The sequence below is a fragment of the Drosophila ananassae genome, chromosome 3L (assembly GCF_017639315.1).
Source record: "Drosophila ananassae strain 14024-0371.13 chromosome 3L, ASM1763931v2, whole genome shotgun sequence".
In the NCBI taxonomy this organism is placed as follows: Eukaryota; Metazoa; Arthropoda; class Insecta; order Diptera; family Drosophilidae; genus Drosophila; species Drosophila ananassae.
The window spans coordinates 14,386,968-14,409,015 of NC_057929.1; the positions used below are offsets into that span (position 1 = coordinate 14,386,968).

A 22,048-nucleotide genomic window follows, 5' to 3' on the forward strand; every position below is an offset into this window, starting at 1 on the left:
TTGTCCAATTGGCGTCTTTAAGGAATTTTACACGAATTCATGACAAAAATAAGAAAAAACTCTAAAAAATATTAAAATAACAAAAAAGCGAAATAAAAAGTGTAATATTTTATAAGATATAAGAATTTATGTCTATTTTTTTACACAGACTGCAATTTTGTGTGACCATTTTGGCGACATCTTGTGTTATACAATGGAAACTAGTGTTGTACCAAAAAGATAGCATACTTTTCAGCGCGAAATCATAGTCGTCATCTAGTTTTAGTTAGTTGAATTAGTTGGCGCCTAAAATTTAAATTCTACTGTCTTTAAAATAACTGGAAATTCTTGTCAGATGCCATCCCATCTTTCCCATTCTCATCCTTCACTCTTTTCCAAAGCAATTCCCATTCCCAAAACAAATATGCATTTATTAGTTTGCCAAAAACCATTTGCCATTATTAGTCATTTATTTGGGTAAAAATGTTTTTATTTTTATATAAAACTACAAGAGAAAGTACTGCACACGAATACAAAATTAATAATTTGTGCCCTAAGATTATGTAAATACAATTGCGGATGATTTTAGAAATTGCCTTTATTGGAGGATCTCATGAGAGTTGTCGATTATCTTTGGATAAGCTTGTATCATGTATCGTCTTCTATATATAACTCTATATATATGTATATATCTTTTTTATTGCCAAACTGCTTTCGTCAGTCTTGAATGCAAATTTTCTTGGACATTTCTCGAGATTTCTGTATAAATTCGTTTTTATTTGAAATACTAGATACTTGTGGTTGTCGATAAATAATCGTATTAGACTCAGGATATGATGAGTTTCCTAAATTAGTGAAAAAATCATGGATGATTGTGGGGGGAAGAGTGATGGAAAGCTGGGGGCTGGAAAAACGGGTGAGAAAATGGCTGCGAGAAATGCGATAGACGTGCCTCCGTGTAAAGTGTAAATAGCGTAGCGGAGGGTGACACAAAAAAGATGATAAAGATGAAGATGAAGGTAGGGATGACAGATGCGAATGGAGAGATGATAGATGATAGTGGTTAGAGATACAATTAGAAAGATGGGGCGAGGAGGACGTATGAGCTTTTTGGAACATTTCCGTTTGATGTTCTAACTACGCTTGACCTTCCTGTCGGTCTGTCGGTGTTTCGGTGTCTTGGTGTCTCAGTGTCTGGCTGTCAGTATCCGTGGTTGTGTTGTGTGTGGCTGTCCGTGTGCTGTGTGTCAGTAGTGGTGAGTGTAACTGTGTGCCTGTGTGTGTGTAGTTTTGGTGTCAGAGGATGCTGCAGTGCTTGGCCGACAGCTGCTGCCGCATGCCACGCAGAAACAGGCGCTCCCCCTCCTTACGCACGCACCTCATTCCTCTGGCCACACCATTAAATACAATCGCCCTCGACCTCCTCCTGATTAACGTCCGGATCGAACTCGTCGTCGGCGGTGGCCTCCTGGTACTGCTGGTACTCCGACACCAGGTCATTCATGTTGCTCTCCGCCTCGGTGAACTCCATCTCATCCATGCCCTCGCCGGTATACCAATGCAGGAACGCCTTGCGCCGGAACATGGCCGAGAACTGTTCAGAGATGCGCTTGAACAGCTCCTGGATCGCTGTGGTGTTGCCAATGAAGGTCGAGGACATCTTCAGTCCCTTTGGCGGGATGTCGCACACGGCAGTCTTCACGTTGTTCGGAATCCATTCCACAAAGTACGAGCTGTTCTTGTTCTGCACCGCCAGCATCTGCTCATCCACCTCCTTCATGGACATGCGGCCACGGAAGACGGCGGCCACTGTCAGATAGCGGCCGTGACGCGGATCACAGGCGGCCATCATGTTCTTGGCATCGAACATCTGCTGGGTCAGCTCCGGCACGGTCAGGGCGCGGTACTGCTGGGAGCCGCGGGAGGTGAGCGGCGCGAAGCCGGGCATGAAGAAGTGCAGACGCGGGAATGGTACCATGTTGACCGCCAGCTTGCGCAGATCGGCGTTCAGCTGGCCGGGGAAGCGCAGGCACGTGGTCACTCCGGACATGGTCAGCGAGACCAAGTGGTTCAGATCCCCGTAGCTGGGGTTCGACACCTTCAGGGTGCGGAAGCAGATGTCGTACAGGGCTTCGTTGTCGATGCAGTACGTCTCATCTGTATTCTCCACCAGCTGGTGGATCGACAGGGTGGCGTTGTAGGGCTCCACCACAGTGTCGGAGACCTTCGGTGAGGGCACCACCGAGTAGGTGTTCATGATGCGATCCGGGTACTCTTCGCGGATCTTGGAGATGAGCAGGGTGCCCATACCGGAGCCAGTTCCTCCTCCCAAGGAGTGGGTCAGTTGGAAGCCCTATGGAATAGGTTTCATTTTAAAATGTTTGTAGATTTAATGAAGGAGGATAACCAACCTGCAGGCAGTCACAGTTCTCGCACTCCTTGCGCACAACATCCAGGACATTGTCCACCAGTTCGGCGCCCTCGGTGTAGTGACCCTTGGCCCAGTTGTTTCCGGCTCCCGACTGGCCGAAGACGAAGTTGTCCGGCCGGAAGAGCTGTCCGTAGGGACCTGAGCGCACCGACTCCATGGTGCCCGGCTCCAGATCGAGCAGAATGGCCCTGGGCACATACTTGCCCCCCGAAGACCGGCTCACAGCTAAAGGGATAAAGGGATGAAGTCAGTCAAGCCGAAGGATAAAGGTTGTGTGGCAATGACTTACCAGAAGCCTCGTTGTAGTAGACACTAACGCGCTCCAGCTGAAGATCACTGTCGCCCACGTAGATGCCGTTGCTGTCGATGCCATGCTCCTCGGAAATAATCTCCCAAAACTGCAAGGAAAAAGTATCACCTATTAGAAGAGTAATCCTTAAAATCCCGGCCATGGACTATCCATCAAACCCTTCATGCTGAGCTCTTTATCTCAGCTCAAGGCGCTGCTATATTTTCCCAAAATCGTTCATCAAATTGAATAACTGTAGCCACCCACCCGTGTCAGAGTTCATGTTGAGCCTTGACATATGGCCGCAGCCACAGAAACCACTCCGGGGAGGAGGAGACAAAAAAAGAAACCCAAACCAAACCAAACCAAAATCAACAACTAGAACAACACAGAACAATTCTAAAAATTTCTGTTTCTGCCTCCTCCGATGTGACAATGTGACAAACAACAAGGCGCAGCCGCAGCCCATAAAGTTTGAGGTTTTTTTTCGGTTTGGATTTTTGAAAAATATACAAAAATATATGGTATGTGTTTTGGGATATGCCCATATAGGGGGCCAGTGCCATCAAAAGTGAGACAGATTGCCCAAAAAAAAAAAAGAGAAAGAGAAAGGATGGGGAAGGGAAAATAAATTTATGTTTAGTTTTTCCAACGTCAGTTTTGGACGCCGACGAACATGCCCTGATTTAGTGCTAAATTTAAAAGATGCGGCCTGGCCGGGTCGGGCCGGCAGAAAAAATGAATAAAAAATAGGATGGGACTCTCTCACTGTATGGGACAAAAATTTCTACACCACGCTCCTGGGGTGCTCCTCTGCAGCAACCTTACGGCGCGGCGACGAGAAATGCACTTAAAAATAGACCAGCCCGTGGGATGGGACGGGATGGGACCGCCAGAAGAGATATATACTATATTATAGTGACTGCTGACTCATCATCCGAAACTTCTGGCTCCTCGACTGTGGCAACTGCAGGCCAACGACCCACTACGAGACATCATTAGAAGAGGGCATGGGTAGAGGGCACGGACACCTCCCCTCAGCCGAATTGGAATCCCAATCGAAATGCTATAAATTAAGTAGCTCATGGATACACAAACAATCATCTAGCAGATTTATTGAGGAAGTGCTCTGCAATTGTTGTGCTGCGTTTAACAAGAAGCGGACCAAGTTTGGTTAACTTACTTGTTCATTAGCCACTCGATTTGGGGTTTATAGTTTTTGGATTATTTTCGGGATTGGCTCTCGAAGTCATGGAGCGAAACGCAGCTTGCTTGGCAACAGTTTCGGATCTAAGGGGTCTTTCGGAAGATACTGAAGATACTTCCAAGACACATCCAAGACAAAGGGGAATAATAAAAATGTTAGCAGTACCCCGGTGCCGGGCTGAATTCCTGTTGTCTTGTCGCCGCTGCGATGTCTGAGTTGTTTCCCTTTGGCACTTGAACTTGACGTGTGCGACTATAAACACCCGAAAGGGGGGGCAGCAGCTCCAACAATTTAAAGGGGGGATACCGACTCTATCCAATGGCGTCTGCATTTCTTTGTTTATTTAAAAAGCAGAATGAGATGGAACAAGGGGAGAAAAAACTAAATCAACAAAAATGAATCTCTGGCAACTGCAATCTTAGCAAGATCATCAAATTTAATTGGAGTGTGGCCGCTGCAATTATGAAGCTAACCATAACAGCTCGAACAATAAAGCTCGGTTTATAAGGCCGGAGGGGCAGTCGAAACAACAAATATGAAAAACTGAATTAGCACACAAAACTGTTGAAGTGAAAAGTCGTTTTTCATGTGCCCCCCACTGCCACTGTCTCTCCAGCTCCATCTCTGCCATTTCCCATTTCCCCTGGCTTCTGGCACGACCATCACTGATCGCTTTACTTTTACATTCAACCAATTTTTCACTTCGAATTTTTCATTTTGATGATAATGGCTTTGTCGGAATCGGAAAATGACTTTTTTCGGAGGTGAATGTTGCAGTGGCAGTTATAGTTGCAGTTGCCGCAGAGGTGTGAGTTACTGTTAGATTGTAATTATAGATTGATGGCTTTTTTTGGCAGGATTTATTTGTGGCAATCACGATCAGCTGCCGAAAGAATGCAATCACAGCTCAGCAGATTTATGTTTTTAATTGGAAAATGTATTAATTTCTGTTGGTAACTGCATTCATGCTTGTATCATTTTTTCTCTTCTTGAAATACATTTTCTTCTCCAAACTCTTCTCCAATTACGGGCAACATCTGCTCTCTAACCATTTTCGAGGCCCCCTCCCTGCAACTATTTTCTTTCGTGTAATTAATTTCAAAAGCTTTGCTGCTGCTTGGCAACTGGCCTAACTCCCTCCGGCCACGCCCCTCGCATGCGATCATCTGGCGACTGGCAATCGAGACGCCCTCATTAAGTGTTGCATGTCTGGAAGCCGCCAAGAAGACTCCTCCACCAGCAACAGCAACAGCAACTGCAATAGCAACTGCAACTGCAACTGCAACTGCCTTGCCTCTGCCCCTTTTTTGTCTATCCGAATCTTGAAGAAAAAATCACTCGGGCATGAACTTGGAGCCAGTCTTTCTTCTTTCTCTGCAGAGGATCGCTGACTTTCAGCCAGTGCAAGTATGCAAAGAGACAGTGCAAGAGATATAAAACATTTGGCATCAAAAGGAATTCTTTTAATTGAAGTGGGGTGGCCGAGGCATTTGTCTTTTCTCTCCCAGCTGTTCTTGGGGTGTCAAAATAATAAAATAAAGAATACAAAAAGCGAGAGAAGATAAGCAGACTGCTGGGTTTATTGACTCGCCTGCCCTGCCTCTGGAATATAATCTCGGAGGCCTTTTATTTAATATGCATTCATCGTTTGCGGCCCGAAACGGAAACAGAAGAATTAATCAGAAAATCATATGCTATCGGGGGATATGTGTGTAACCCCGATATCCTGTAACAGTATACATTGCAGCCTTTTTGCCAGTCCCCCCGGGTGACTCACTTCCTATCTCCCTATATATCCCCCAGGCCCAGCCTAGTCCTGCACTTGTGCGGTTTTCAAGACCAATCGGCATCTGTATTCAAGTGCGGACTTAGGCCACCGCTTGTCACATTCTTGTTTTTTAAATGTCCACTCAGCTGTTCTTTTTTTCATGATTTCTTCTGTTTTTTTTTTGGGTCTCACATTACGGGGAGGTTCGCTGCTCAAATTACCAAGACAAACTTCCCATCATATCTGTAGCTCTGTTTGCGTAAAGTACTGGGCTGCTCCATAAAACCATTACTATTGCCGAAATTCCGGGAAACACAAAAGACAGGCGAGTTTACTTTTAAATTGAAGCTGCTTGCTCGCTAACTGCCGACTGCTGACTCTGCTGGCTGCCGGCCTGCCCCCTCCTCGTTCTATGGCCAATTGACTCATATCAAATGATTAAGATCCGGCGCCTTATCTTGTATATAAGATAATATTATATTATCAGCATTAGTTGGCTGTTGAGTCTGCCAGCTCAGACCCAGAGCGACCCACTTTGCATGGGGCGGTGGTGATTGGAAGCGAATCGCTAACCATTGACATTGGTGCCACAGAAAAATGCACTCGTCTGGGGACCCACTTTGTATTGGCCACAAAACTGGTATTGCCAAAAACACACCGAAACAAGAGTTGATGTTCGAGATGGAGAAGCCAGAGTTTTCGGGGCGTGCTGATTGAGTGGACTATCCTATATATAGGAGATAATTGAGAATGCTCGGCTGGAAATCAGAGCCTAATTGCTCTGATTCGTTTGCCTATCTCGGGTTTCCGTTTCTCATTCATTTCGATCGACTAGGGCCCGGTTAGTAGTGAGTTTTTCCCAATCATTGTATACTCAATGGAACGTGCAATTCGAGTGATCCGTTTCGGTGACTATACCCGACTTCTACTACTGATACTGTGTAGAAAACAGTTCTAATGAATTGGAACTGGAGAGCTTTCTTCTGAATTAATCATAATTTCTGCTCAGCGATTTTGCTTATTTTTGAGGTAGTGCCTTAATTTTATTGCAATTTTTTGTGGTTTCTTGGGCGAGTGCAGGAAACTCAAGCAAAGCGAAAAGATTTCACCGTCAGATAGCTGGAAAGATTTCCCTTCTCGGCCTGCAAGTGCAGAAGATTGGCGAAGAACTGCAATTTTATTTTACTTATTTTTTGTTGGTTGGTGATTTGCGCCTTTTACTCCCAGAATGCCATAATTCTCTCAAACCCCATCCCTCGAGAACTCCCCCGGGAGGGTTTGCAATGAATCACTTTTCGTGATCTGCAGCCGGCCCAACCCGTTTTTTTTAGAGATTTTTTTTTCTTTCGTCCAGCCGGTCGAGAGGAGCAGAAAGGGCATCTCGAGTGCCAAATAAACCTCTTCGGTTGCCCACTTTTTTTTGCACTTTGCATTTTATTTAACATTTTATTTTTATTTTTCGCTGGCATTTTTTGTGATGTCAATTTTCTTTTGCTTTAATTGCTGAATGCGCTGAAAAAGGCGGCGACATCGAACTGCCCGAGACACAGCCCGATCGTTTTGGAAACTCATTGAAAAACGTTTTCGGTCAATGTGAATAAATTAACGCACCGCAAAAAAACGCTAAATGAAATAAAAAGTAGTGGCTCTTACCTTAGCGCCGATTTGGTTGCCGCACTGGCCGGCCTGCAGATGGACAATTTCTCTCATATTTCTGTCTTATTTGGGGATTTGTTCAAAAAGCAAAACAAAAGCGATTGCGACTGCGCAGCCCTTTTTAATATTTTGTTTTAAATGATTTTGATTCTTCTGCTCGGCAAGGAGTCTGACAAGGATGCACCACACAGTTCGAGTATCTTTGGGAACGGAGGCGCAACTTCACCGCACAACGCACAAAACTCAACTGATCGCCGGACCTCGAAGTCGCCGACGATGGTTTTTGTTCTGGCGAGTCGATAGTCGAGTCGGCACTCACACCACCTCACTTTTGTCGCATGAACACACAGATACTCCACACAGGCACGCCGGCACAGTGGGTTGGATGGGAAAATAATGAACTAAAAGCTTGAAATACAAAGGTCTTGAATAATAACATGATGGGTGTAAGATTATACACACATACTCCCCTTGAAAACTATATAATTTTGACATTTTAATTAGTATTGATAGTGATTCTTATTAGATGTGAAGTGTACTAGTTATAGACTAAATATAGAGAGTTTTATGACCCTAGGCAGCCTATAAAAATTTTTATGGAGTATGAATCAAAGAGACAAGTAACTTCCAGAAGGCATGTGTTAATTATTAGGTCCTTTTGTTATAGACTTTATTGATTCAGTTTTGTTTATGTACTGGCAGGCATCTACACTACCTTATATATAATACGAAAGATATATAATATATATCTGCAGGGGTATTAAGCCGTTTTGTCTGGTGGAGAGCGACGGATGGCACCCCGCCGACGTTTTCCTGTTTCTAAGTTCACACATTTTTACGCTGTCAACTGCAGCGACTTTCACGTTCTAATTTTATCCGGCAGAATGCACAGGTATGCAACTCAACTCCCCCCGCTCCCAAGCTTTTCCCCGTATCCGTGTGAGGTATATACTATATGGGATATGCAATGGGATCGGGATGGGTAGTATGGTAGTATGGGTATGCACTTCCACAAAAGTGTCACCGCAGTCATTAGAAATGTTTCGTCTTCTTACATGTGTTTTTGCTTTCATTTGTCGGACTCCTAATGCACTCAAGAAGGAGAAAAAGGAGAAGTATTTATAGATAGATGCCTGGCTCTTCGTATCGCTTGGCTGCTGCTGTTTCTGACTCTAAAATCGGGGATCTGCTGCGTCAATTTCCCCATTTCCTTGGAAATCAATCAATGCCCCGGAGGCAATACAATTTGTAGTCGTTTTACTTTCTAATTGCATTCAAGTTGAAAGACCAAGAGCAACCCAAGAGTGGGCAAATAGATGGCAATGGGTATGGGAATGGCAAATGGGTATGGTATAGGTATCAGTATGGGTATGGGGTATCGGAGTATGAGTAGTACAGACTCCTCAAGTGCCTCTGTCAGGCCTATTTTCATCTCTGGCAGTCAAACCGCAAAATTCACTTTAATTTCGAGAAGAAGAACGAGATGGGAATCGGGCTACGCCTTGACTTCACTTACACACAGACAGCGGACTCCCTATCGGTTCTGTCCTTAGACTGTTTTGCTAAATTTAAATACGCCACAAAATAATCTCGAATTTACGAGCTCGAATAGATAAAATGTTGTACATTCATGCGCAACAAGAGAACTACAAACTAAATGCTCAATGAGGCTGTGGCGACAGGGGTTTTCGATCACAATCAGGGATAAGGGAAAAGGGCTAAGGGGCTTAAGGGCCAAGGGACCAAGGGTGCGGGCCAAAACACACATGGTTATATCGAAGAAGACATCGGAGCGAAATGAATTTGTCCAGGTCTCCGGATTCCGGCCCAACGAATATTCCAACAATATTCATGCAATTTTTGTTTGGTCAACTACAAGCAGAAACGTGCAGAGTTTATATTAAAGACGTAGTCTAAAGAGGGTTTAGAAAGGATATAGCTATTAAATTATATATGAATAGTGTTAAAATTTTAAAAAATAAATTTTAAGAACAATTATCTTGAGGCTTAATCTTCTTAAAGTGAAAGACAAGCTACATAGTTTATAGACTTACATTACTAATTTCTAGCAACATACTCTCCATTAAACTCCAGTCAAAATATTAAACTTAAAGGCTGTGTAAAATTTAATTTATAATTTCTACTTTAAGATAAATCTACTGAACATTTTGAAATGCCTGAAAGATTAAACTGCTTTTGCTGAAACAACTTTGATGTTGTGGAATAATAAAGTGAATATTTTTGAAAGAGTTGTCTGCCCCTTTGGCGGATTTTATTCGTCCAGGACTACGCTTATGCCAACACACAAACCAAACACACACACACACATACAGAAATATCCTTTTATTGCCACAAAGCACACCAATACCAATGCAAAATGGTGGCCTGCATCATTGTCCTGTGTGTGTATGTGTGCTTAGGTGGGTGTGCGTGTACGTTTGTGTGGTCACAGCCCCCCCCGTGCATTTGGGCTGGACCTTTCGTCCCTGGACCCATACAAAAAGTAACAAATGTTTTTTTAGGATTTGTGTTTTGGGAATTTTTGCACTTGTGTAAATGTAAGCTTTATACACGCACAAAAAACACCCACATTCGCATACAATCTATGGCATTTAGGCAAAAATATATAAAACAATATTGTAGCCAGCATTTGTCTTTTTCGTATTTGCGCATTAACATAAATAAATTTATTCTTACACATCTGTGTAGGGATGTGTATGTGGCTGAGTGGGTGTGGGTGTAGGATGATGGTATGCAGGATGTGTGTGCAACAGTGTAAATGTTATTATCGTGTTTACATAGTCGCCTTTACGCATACAATTAGGTTTGATTGATTTGCCAGGAACATCGAATATTTAAACTCATTTCTGAACTTTTCATCTCTTAATTACAATTTATAATTGGCATTTTAATTTCTGCCACTGACAAACTTTTTATTTGTTATATATTCTGTACAAAATTAATTTTTGATAATTGCATTTTGGCTTCCACATGTTTTCCTCCTTTTTTCCTGTTTGACATTTTCCGAGTGAGTGTGTGTATATGTGTGGTTTATCCTTTTTGCATGTGTTTGCTGCATTTTAATTGAACTTGATTGATTTTTGCTGATGTTGTTGATGGAAAAATAATATTGTTGTAAAATCATAACAATTTCGCATGAAAGAATGGTGCTGCGACTTGCGGCGACAGATTTTTTCGTAAAAAGCCTGAAGCTTAAAAAAAAATTAAACAAAACACAAACACCTGGGCATTTAAGGTGATTTTTACATATTTTTTCTAGTTAGCTCAGTGAATGTTTAATGACATTTAAAGTAGACATTTCTCCTAGAATCTGATTTAATATTTGTTTCATATAATGTTGCATGTTTTTCCAGGGACCATGGTTATGTAAAAACATTGTATCCTGTTTTTTGTTTGTATTTCCATTAGCCGCCACCGCTTTGTTTTAACTTTTTCTAGAAATTTATGAAACTAATTTTTCTCGTACTTTTTACTGAGCCCAACCATTTCCCTTCGCAAGGCGGCAGCTGCTGCCGCTGCTGCTGGCCAATAGTTTTTGCTGCCAATTAGTTGTTTTAATTGCAAAAACGTTGCCAATTATGCAACACGAGGCGAGACAAGTAGCAACAAGCGTTGCACCAACGAAATGACAATTTAATTGTTGTGGCCCCAAGGTCCCCTCTCGCCCCTATGCCACAAAACAATCTAACTCTCACCTCCCACCTCCAATATCGCGTATACGCCATGTGGCCGGTGGCTTAAATGGCCCCAGGGGGACACCTTGCACCTTCGCCGGGGACGAAAGGAGACATCCTCCGGGGGATTGGCTTGCGTTTATGGACGAGCTGCCGCAGCCATTTCAATAAATCTTGGCAATGCCCTAAAAATATTAGCATAATAAAAGGCGCGACAACAAAACAGAAGGGTCAAGTCAATATCGGAGGAGCTGGTATTGCTTCCAGCGCATTTGGCACATTTACACAGAAAGACAGACAGCAGCAGCAGAAGCAGCAGCCAGAGCAACAGCAGAAGCAGAGGCAGCCTCAAATTTATGTCGGCAACAAGCTATCAAGCAGCCGAGATACATCCGCCCATCCACCGCCCACCAAAACGACCTTAATACGCATAATTTGGGAGGTGGAACGGGGCGGGCTGAGTAGCTATGCCACATAATATGCTGCAGGCTTCGATCGGCAATAAAAATTCAAATTTTGCACAGAGCGCACAAAAATGTAGGTTGTCAACTAAGGATGTGTCTTAAGAGAAAATACCCTGTAAGATTAAATAAATTGAAGAGGTTAGTAAGACAATAAGACTTGTCAAATAATTGCATTTTTCAAAAGAGTCTTCAAACTTTGAATATATTTTATTTGGTTATCAGTCTCAATTACCTCTACTTGTAGGCCTCAAAAGTCTCCATCACCTGGATGTGAAAATGTCCTCCCATTTAGAGTCCTGCAATTTCTTATATTAGATATGTAGATAGGTCGATAGACATATAAACATTATATTGCCTAGAGAGTCCTGGCTCTTTTCTGCTCAGCTGAGCTGAGTTCCCGCCTTCACATTTTTGCCAATTGGCCAACAAGTGTTGCCAAATTGCGTTGCGGTTGCTGGCCATAAATAACGGTACTTTTGTCATTTATACACATAAATTGCAGCAGACGCTGAAGCGCGGAAAAAAAGCAACAATACAACGACAACGCCAACGACGACGAATATCCGAAAGCCAGTAAGCCAGTGCAAGAGCCGTTACTGGCCATGTTAAGCAAAAATAACAAAAAAGAGAAGCCAGAGTTGTAGCAGGAGGCCTACTGCTATTCGTCCAGGCCAGCCAGGATACTGCTGTATACCCCATTGCTGCCACAGTCGCTGATGTTGCTACTGCCGCTGTTGCTGCTGTTGCTACTGCTGCTTCTGCTGTTGCCGCTGCCCACACTAACGACATTGGCGACACAACGCAGCTGTCGCTTGCCATTTGGCAATAATTGTTTAATATGCGGGCGCATAAAGGCGGTCGGCCCATAAAAAACGATAACAGCGGGATTGGTAGCGGCAGCTGTGAGCGGCCAAACCGAAATGGCTGGAAAGCTTAGCCCCGCTCCCAGCATCCACGTATCCTTTGGCCCGTGTCCACTGCTGCAGCTGTCACGTACACCGTATCAACTTGATTCTGAAGAAAAGTTCGAAACCCAATCGTTAGTTGAAACGTATAGCTTAAGTCTGAGCCAATAAAAAAAGAGGGAAATAAATATTTGAAATGGGGTAAAAACTAATTGCGTTACAAAATGCCAATTTGGATTGAGGGCACCCCAAAGTATGCAGCACATTTTCGAAACCGGATGTCGACACTTACGCTGCCTGCGACTGCAATGCCATTGCTGCTATAGCTGCCTGCCAATGCCGCACATGCTGACTGCAGTTAATTACAAAACTGTCAAATCCAAAAGGTGCCACGAATCAACGGGCCAGCGATGGAATGCGAGGCAAGCAAAAGCGAGCTAGCGCACAAACGACTCTCTCTCTGTGCCACACACAAGCACACGGATAGAGCCTGCCACAAGCAGCAGCGGGAAAAGTAAGGACGAGGGGGGTGGCAAAGGCGATGGCGCTGGTGCTGGCAAGGGGTGGCAACCAAATAGGCAGATCAGCCAACAGAACAGCTGCAAAAACAAACAAAAAATAAGAAAGGAAAGCCAAATTCAAAGGCAGCCGAAACCCAGATACCCTAACAGTCAAATGCTAGTCTCTATTGAGTCCTCAAATGATTGATATAAAAGGTGTAATGGCCGGAATTCACCGAGTTGGCCAAGATGGAGTTTCAATGATGGAAAATGATAGAAAATGGATGATTTTCAGGCACTTTTTGGCCAATATCTTTGCCAAACTGCATCCTATATGAGAAAGGAGTATCATTCATGAATCATAACTCTAATCCCCTCCGATTGGCATCAAAGGATGCGGAAAATCAACCAAAGAAATTTTTGGCTCCTTTTTGGCAAAAATCATGTTGAAACCCCTTTGAAAAATTCGGAAAAATGGGTCAACATTTTCGTTGTCAGATTTTGATAGAGAATGATGCTACTCAAAGTTCTCAAATCGGGAAGGTATAACTTTCTTCACTCTGCCAAATATTAGCCAAGTTATGAATATTTTTCCATTACAAAACGTGAAAAAAATGGAACACCAATTTTTGATATTTTTTTTTTGGCCAAAATCTAAGTTTTTGATTTACTTGTTAGTGAATATTTAGGCTATTTGACAACCGATTGAAAAACTGAATACCATTTATGAATCAGGACTCTAATGACCTTCGATCTGCATCAAAAGATAGGAAAAATTATTTAAAAAAAAATTTAATCAATTTTTTGTCAAAATCATGATGTTACCCCTTTGAAAAAGTTCGAAAAATGGGTCAAAATTTTTGTTGTCAGATTTTGATAGAGAATGATGCTACTCAAATTTCTAAGATCGGGAAGGTATGACACTTGTGGATCTAAACTGGCCAAAATCTAAACTTTTTATTATCTTTTTAGTGAATATTTAAGCTATTACTTAACCGATTGAAAAACTGAATACCATTTATGAATAAGGACTCTAATGCCTTTTGATCTGCATCAAAAGATAAAACAAATTGGTGGAAATAAAATTTCATCAATTTTTGGCCAAAATCATAAAGGGTAACTGACCTTTAAAAAATTTCGAAAATTGGGTCAAAATTTGTATTGCCAGGTTTTGATTGAAAATGATGCTACTCGATGTTCTAAGATCGGGAAGGTATAACATTCTTCGATCCGTCAAATATTAAGAAGGATGAAGGATGATTAAGAAGGATTATAAGAAGGATGGTAATTGGTGATCCTGATTAGGAAGGATCAAGTGATCCTGTTCCTGTGCAAATTGTCAGGAAGAATTATAGTATCCTCTGCAAGGGTATTTAAAACAAAACAAAAGGCTGTCAAAAGCGGGCGGTTGGGCGTCGGGCTGCATTGTGTGAACTTTTGATGTGTCTGCCAATGTGTGTATGGCTGTGCTTGGGTATTTGTGTGTGGGAATATAATTTTGCTGTATTGTTGTATTAAATGATGTCAACAACAGCCGTCCAGCTGAGCTCGAGTTCGGAGTCTCTAGCAGTCGAATGCCCGACCAAATCGAATTTAATTGCATTGCCGCCGCACGATGGCTTTTAATTAATTTTTGCTGCCTTCTGCTGCTGCCGGTCTTGCTATTGCTGCTGCTGTTGCTGTTGCAGCTCCCCAAAAAGGCCAAAACCAAACAAACTAAGCACACACACAATCACCGACACACCCGCGCTTATACCCGCAACAGCCACAGCAACAACAAACACAAGCGACAGTCGAAGCTCGACAGGGCAACATCAAACGTCATGCACAGGTGCAATGTAATTAGCACGAACTGACAAAGCTTTCCAAGGACCAAGGTGGGTGGGATGGCACGGGCGGGTAGTCGTGTGGCAGTGGCAGTGGCAGTATGAAACATAAAAACAAAAGCAAGCAAAACCTTTAAGCCCAAATGCATACAAGCAAAAGCGGAGCGATCCAAACCAATTCAGCCAACAGCGAAGGCACCAGCAGCAGCCACAGTCAGGACAAAAAGGACTGAAGGACCTGAAATTACTCTCAGATGGAAGTGAACAAAATATATATACTAGAGATGGGCTTAATTAATTAATTAGTCTTTATTCTTAATTATTATTTAAATCCTTTTTCCTAATATTTTAAATTGAAAAATTAAACCACGCTATTTTATCCAAAATCCTAGAAGTATGCAATGAATAATAGACATGCTTCGCTGTACCATTCTCCAAAGAAAACTATACGATATCCTTGATTAAGCCATTGAATCCTTTTTGAAATACCCCATTTCTGGTAGTGTAGCACAGATGAAAGGCAGCAACAGCAGCCATAGCAGCAACACTGGTGCCCGTTTGGTCGTAGCTCCACTGGCAGCGTTTTAATAGCTTTGGAATTCCAATGGCAGCTGTGGCGCTTCGGAACCCCGGCGCACAGCGACGTTGCCACCACCCACTAAAATGGCGCCCTTCGGTTGGTCGTCCTTCCACGTCTGTCCGCCGAAAAAGCTTTCTAAATGAGCCCAAAAAAGGAGTGCCAAAGGGTGGTGGGGGGAGGGGCGAGGAACAATGGCGACGGCGACCGGCATTCTTGTCGAACATTTCGAAAAATTATTGAGAAATTTTTAATTTTCCCACTTACGCAGGGCAGGATAGGATACAGGGGCAGGCGCACGCGAAGTTACAATTACAAAAACACCAACAACAGCAAAAAAAAAACAAGTAATAACAACAACAGCAACATCGCAGCAGCAGCAACAGCAGCAACACTGGCTGTCGGTGTCAGCTGCAGTGGCTGTTTTTGTTGTTGCTTTTATTGTTATTAGCTATGCGAACGTATTCATGCACTCTGCACCCACAACTGCCATTTTGTTTATGACATCGACGATGGTGCCGCGAAAAGGGGAGGCGATGCGAGACCCTCCCCCCACCCAACTGCCCCCCATTTCGGGTGTTTGGCAGCTGCTGCAGATGCAACTTTATGTGCATTTTTGGCATACGATGTTTTCGGTTCCTGTTCCCGTACATTGTAGTTGGTGCGTACATTTAGGGGTTTTCGTTGCAAGGATTCCGTTCACGAGGATACACTCGAATATCAATTAAGATTCAGCGTACCGAACTCTGATCAGGGCAAGCCTCCTGGCTGCCACTTGGGGCACACCGAAGATGCCCTCGGGCAAGGACCTGCCAAGGCACGGACCTGGCAAGGCAAGGAGTTCGCTTCCAATCGCCATCCTGCAACGCAAAATGGCGCCCAGCTTTGTTTGCCATTTCTTCGTTTTTTATGATTGCCTGCCACAACTTTTTCGCCATCGACATCGATATTGGTGGCCGTCGTCGTCGTCGGCGTCGTTGTTACTGCTTTTGTTGCCGCTGCCACGCGGAGCTTGCGGTTGCAAGTACCTATTGTTGCTGGTGTTGTTGCAACTGCTGCAGTTGTTGTTTTGTATGGATTTTGCACATCGTTTATCTTAGGCGACGGGCAACGAAGTCGCAGCTGCCGCTAGCGAGCGGAAATGGCGTTAATGTTGCAACAGCAGCAACTGCAAAAGTAGCAACACCAATAGCAACACCAGCAACAGTAGCAGCAGCAGCAGCAGCCAACACCAACAGAAGCAGTAACAGCAGCTGCCAATGAGCGAGAACTTAATCTTGGGGATTTAACACTTTCGATATATCTTGTGGCGGTAGCAGCTCTCGCTGCAGCATCTTCTGGCCGTAAAACGTATTGGCTTCCATTATCGGTTAAGCTCCCATTTTATGGCCAAGAAACGCGCCCGGCTTTTGGTAGCAGCGCATTCCGAAACGGAAACATCTTCATCACCATTGGTATCAGTCGTTGTTAAAGCGTTAAAAATACATCGGACACAAACACGTTTGACTATATCTATATACATGGGAGTAGGTGGGCAGCTAGGACCTGCCATATCCTCAGAGACCGGCTCTGCCGGAACGGAGAGCCTCGTACTGCTCCTGACTCAGCGGGCGGTAAATGCCATCTCGATTCAGGTAGTATATGGGATCGGTGAGAATTTTCAGGTCGTAGCCCTCCTGGGCAAGTTCCCGCTTCTTCAGCTTGAAGGTCGCTGTTCGCGGAATCTCGTCCATCAGCCGGATGAAGAGCGGGCGAGCGTACGGCGGAAGGCTGCCCCGGAGCACGACGGAGAGGTAACCCATATCCACCTTTCGGTTGGGATCTACTATTGCTGCCATGCCAGCCTTTCCCTCAACATGGGGGATCTGAAAAGATAAGAATATCGATAGTGAGAAATCGAGGTTCATGTTTTAGGTGGGCGCGTTATCTAAGTATTTTCGGGTGAATCAGAACTAACATGGGAAGTTTCATTCCGAGTAATTTTCTCACCTGCACTCCATAAACCACACAGTCTTCGAAGCCGACGCAGTTCGTGATAATGGCCTCCACCTCCTGGGTGGCCACGTTCTCTCCTCTCCAGCGGAAGGTGTCCCCTGTGCGATCCTTGAAGTAGAAGTAGCCGAGAATATCACAGACCACCATGTCGCCAGAGTTGAAGAAGACGTCTCCCTGAGTGAACACATTTCTCAAAAGCTTCTGTTCGGAGGCACCCTTGTCCGCATATCCATGGAAGGCACTGACCGCCCGGCGGGCATCCACCTTTCCCACCAGCAAGCCCGCCTCTCCCGGCTTGCATCTGATGCAGTAGCCCTGGGGGTTCTTCAACAGCTCGCCGGTTAGCTCGTCGCATCTCAGCACCTGCACGGGATAGACGCGACTGCCGTAGACGGGCACAAACCCGATGGCACCCACTCGGTTGGTGATGTTGATCAGGTTGGAGTTTCCTTCCGTAGCCCCGTAGATCTCTCCAATGTGCGGAATGCCGAAGCGACGAACAAACTGCGACCAGATCTGTGGCCTCAATCCGTTTCCGTACATGAGCCGGAGGTTATGCCTTTGCTGCTCGGGGGTGTAGGGCGTGGCCAGCAGGTATCGGCAGAGTTCCCCGATATACTGAGCCACGGAGCAGTTGTAGCGGCTGCAGTCCAGCCAGAAATTCTTGGCCGAGAACTTCTTGCGCAGCACCACCGTCGATCCGTTCAGAATGGCGTTTCCCACGCCCACTATTCCGCCCGCCGTGTGGTAGAGAGGCAGAGGATTGTAGACCACATCGTCGGAGCTCAGTTTCAACATATAAAAGGATCCGGCAGCCATGAAAATGAAGCGCAGGTTGGTAATCACAGCAGCTTTTGGCAATCCGGTGGTTCCAGAGGTGTACACATAGAGCAGCTTCGACTGGACTTCTTTCGAGGAGGCTGTGTGTGGCAGCTCCCACTTCTGCTGAGTCTTCAAAGCCAGGGTCAGATCTACAGCCTTCGGCAGGAGATCATGCCCAGAGGGGTTCTTGGACTCATCATCCGTAAACTGGTAGATGGGCAGGCCCCGAATCTCATCCTTGTCGCCCAGCGATTGCAGTCCGTCGACCAACTCGCTGCTCACAATCAGGGCCTTGGCGTTGGCCACCTTGATCGAGTGGAGCAGGGAATCGCCGCGCAGGTTGGAGTTTATTAAGGCAGTGATCACCCCCAGCTGGGAGAGTCCCAGCCAAATGCAAGGGTACTCCAGGCGGGTCTCCATGAAGAGAGCCACACAGTCGCCGTTCTGCAGGCCACGATCTCGGAAGTAGCCAGCCACCTTCTGGCTGAGCTCCAGGGCCTCGGCGAAACTCATCTTGCGGTCGTCCATCACAAAGCAGGACTTCTTAGGATTCGCCCGTGCCTGCTTTTGAAACCATCGTGCCACGGTAAGGCCTCTCCGATCCGTGTTGAGCAGATACAGATTTAGGGCTACGAAACGCTGAAAAGCCCTAGAAAGGGGAGACTGGTTACGGAAGAGAGCAGTTCATGGGGCAGTTCTTCGTACTCACATAAAGTCCCTAGAGGCCGTCATTAGTAAGGCAAACACATACTTGGGGCTCCGCAGGAGCAGGGCCACCACAGCTCCCAGCGCGAGGCTGGCCAAGGCATTGTCCCAGCAGAACGCAGCAAAGATCACCGTCCCAGAGAGAATAATGCACATCCGAGTGGCCAACTTCTGCTTGAGGTTCAGCTCCAGCAGGATCTCCATTTTCTTGCCGCCAGCCTGCTGGTCCTCGAGATCAGCTCGCTCCTCGTTCCCACTCACTTCGAAAGGCACACAGCAAAAGCAAACATGATGGAATTAGTTACACAATTTATTGGATACGACTGTTGTGACAGCAAGGTCGAGGTATATGTAGTTTCTCTGATTTACGGACTGACACAAGCCGAACCGAACCCTTCCACCTGCGACTAGGGCAACCAACGGACTGGGAGCAACTGAGCATGGCAGACCTCTGATAAGCGTGACAAGCGTTGTCTGATACCGATTAGTTTGTGGTCGCGGTTTCTTATCAGTCCCCTCAGTTATACATGGGATTTAGAGGGGGCGGCTATCGAAGAAAGACTATCACTGAGGTGCCAGAACGTAAATCCCCCAAGTTACACTTACCCCAACGCATCACACCACAACAAAGGCTTCAATTAATTCAATTACTTTATTTCTAATAGCTTGAACCCAAAACCAGCTAGTGCAGCTGATGAGCATTTTTCAAAAGCCAACTTGAGTACTTACTGTCACTTTTGAAAAGTGGTTGTGTAAATTTGTTATTATATTATAAGCTAAACTTTCATGTTTATTGAAATATGACTAATTAGTCCCTTTATCACTCACCTAACATTAACGACCTACCCTAATGGCGTTTAAGCTTCATTATATAGCAGTACTATGGAAATTTTCAGACCTCTTGAAGTGGCTGGGCACTCGATCCTAATCTAACCAGCCATTAAAATATGTGTCTATAGGTTAAGTGTTGCCCAGTGCGGCTTATCAAATCATAAAAACTGCACTCGGGGGCTCTAGAACCTGCCCTGGTGGGAGCAGCTGATACCGCAGACCAGATTCTTTGTTTTGCCGGCTAGCGGGAAAAACTAAACAATTGGCAGGTGCCACTAGCACTGTGGCAACCATGATGAATCGGCAGAATTTCAACTGAATCGCTTCACGTGTGCATTCGTTTTGCAATAGATTCGCTTGTAGGGTTAAGAAAGCTATCAAGTGAAGCGTTCCGCTCCAAAGTTCATTGCTTCTTCCTCCGCTACCAACATGGACACGGGCGCTATCTCTCCGGCGCTATAAGCAATTACTAGAATATGTATATGAGTTATGTGCGACGGCGTCTATGCTGGGACCTTGACTTATTTCGTATGCCGGGCACAGCGACTTGGACGCGGCTCTGCGCACACGCAGTTCTTGGCACCGGTTATGCTTGGCTTTTCAAATCGGTTTACATAACTTAACTGCGACGCTAGTGATGATCGTGGCTGTCAGTCCATCAGTCCATCAGTCCACCCATCCACCGTCCAATGTAATTCAGTTTTTCAATGTCAGTGCAGTTCCCCCAGTGTGACATACTTTTTTTTTCGCACGATCACACACAGTTCTTGATACGGAAAGCGACAAACAAATAGATGAAAATGAACAACACGGCGGTTACGTAACGAAGTGCTCGCCCGAAGCTGAATCTCTCGACTAACTGTTGTGGGGACCGGTGCCCGAGTTATATAGCTTGTTCTGGCGGATCGTGGGGATCGGGTCTCCACTCTCTGGAGAGATGGAGAGAGCCAGAGAGTGATTGCAGCTTCACTTTGGGGGCCATAGTACTCAAAGAGTGGGTACTACGAGTGAGTCTTATACGCACTTCCTTTCTCTATTAATTTTTCTTTTTTTTATTATTATATTTAAAAATGTTTACTATTTAATTTGATTATTAACTTATTTAAATCTATGGTAACAAATATTTGATGAAAATATTAGAACTACTAAATTTTCCCATGATAGTCCATGATGAATAAAATCCTGCCAATTGTTGGCCCCAACTCTCCACCCTCCTTACTTTTCTATAAACTCCAAACTTTTTCTATGGCTTCAACACCCCATTTGGCACTTGGTGGCATCCACCTGTTACAGTGCTTCAAAAAAAATTTTTTTAATTAAACATTTTTTATTTGCTTGAGCCGCAGGAGGTGGGACAAACAAAGCTGTCGGCCTCGACCAATTTTATTCTCTCTTACTTTCTCCATTTCTCCGGCGCCCACAAATTAACATAGGGCGGCGTGGTGGCAGAGCTGCAGAGCAGCTGGCGGCGACGCCGGCATCGCTTAGCTGTCAAATGCCGGCAGCACAAATATAAAAAATATGTGCATACTTTCGGGCGGCGCATATAAAAAATGTGCTCATACTTTTTGGCAGCTTTTTGAGTTATCGACGGTGTGGGAGTGAAACTAAGTGAGCGCATATGCATGTGTTGGTGTGCGTGGGTGGGTCCTCGGTTGATGGAGGGGGACAGGGGGAACGGGGGCTTCTGAGTATTCCGGCTGGGTGTGTGTTTGTGTGTGTGGGTGCCTGTAATTGACACATGTTACGCGCACAAAAGCGGCTTCGTCCGGGGCTCAGTCCATCGTTATTATCGACAATGGCGCCGCCGAAAACACACACACACACACACATATACACTCTGGCCTCCCTCATACCGTTATTCCTTCATGCCGTCACATGCCTTTGCTGCACAGCCTTCAAATGCAGGCTCTCAGACTCGCAGGCAGGCGGCTTTGGCCTCAGTTTCAGCCTCAGTCAACTTTGTTTGTAGCCGGCGAAAACAAAAACACATACCAACGCACACGGAGGCCCAGGAGCAGGCTCCCACAAACACACACACACACACACAGAGCGAGAGAGAGAAACACCGGCAGTCGCCTTGCTGATAACGTTAACGTCAGCTGTGCGGCACTTTGGGCCACACGTGAGTCCCGGGTCTCTTTCAGGGCCACAAGGAAAGATGTGGCATTTGAGGGGGGGTGTGCCAGGGTGGCCGGGTGCGGGCTTATGGGTCGGAGGTCCTGCGCAGGCAAGCGTCAAACGTTTGTACCTTGGGGCCCCCGGGCGACGGCATCCTGGCCCAGCCTTCTCACCGCCTTGCCGCCCAGCCCAGGGTCTCTGTGTTTGGCATTTGTTTGTGTTGTCAACAAAAGTTTCTTTGAAATCAGTAACAGATGTCGATTGAAATGGCACAATT

At 45.2% G+C, this 22,048-nt stretch overlaps 2 protein-coding genes across 2 annotated transcripts; both read right to left on the reverse strand.

Annotated features, from left to right (window-relative positions):
• Positions 1–412: 412 nt before the first annotated feature.
• Positions 413–7,605, reverse strand: LOC6494255 (tubulin beta-3 chain). Its single transcript, XM_001960622.4, has 4 exons — positions 7,328–7,605; positions 2,700–2,808; positions 2,391–2,635; positions 413–2,332 (listed from the first exon to the last, which is right to left on the reverse strand). Exons 1-4 carry the CDS (start codon positions 7,382–7,384, stop codon positions 1,379–1,381), a joined length of 1,365 nt encoding a protein of 454 aa, XP_001960658.2. The 5' UTR covers positions 7,385–7,605; the 3' UTR covers positions 413–1,378.
• A 9,137-nt stretch (positions 7,606–16,742) lies between these two features.
• Positions 16,743–20,536, reverse strand: LOC6494254 (long-chain fatty acid transport protein 4). Its single transcript, XM_032450585.2, has 4 exons — positions 20,389–20,536; positions 18,824–19,079; positions 17,287–18,763; positions 16,743–17,162 (listed from the first exon to the last, which is right to left on the reverse strand). Coding segments are annotated over exons 1-4 (2,043 nt in total). The 5' UTR covers positions 20,390–20,536; the 3' UTR covers positions 16,743–16,853.
• Between the last annotated feature and the right edge of the window lie 1,512 nt (positions 20,537–22,048).

Bases quoted from the DNA above. Each gene is read 5' to 3' on its own strand.
- LOC6494255 (XM_001960622.4), bottom strand. From the start codon at position 7,384: ATGAGAGAAATTGTCCATCTGCAGGCCGGCCAGTGCGGCAACCAAATC. The intron at 2,636-2,699 runs GTAAGTCATTGC...TTATCCCTTTAG, and splicing joins CTACTACAACGAGGCTTCTG to CTGTGAGCCGGTCTTCGGGG. The intron at 2,333-2,390 runs GTTGGTTATCCT...CCTATTCCATAG, and splicing joins AGAACTGTGACTGCCTGCAG to GGCTTCCAACTGACCCACTC.
- LOC6494254 (XM_032450585.2), bottom strand. The intron at 18,764-18,823 runs GTGAGTACGAAG...TCCCCTTTCTAG, and splicing joins ACGGCCTCTAGGGACTTTAT to GGCTTTTCAGCGTTTCGTAG. The intron at 17,163-17,286 runs GTGAGAAAATTA...TTATCTTTTCAG, and splicing joins GTGTGGTTTATGGAGTGCAG to ATCCCCCATGTTGAGGGAAA.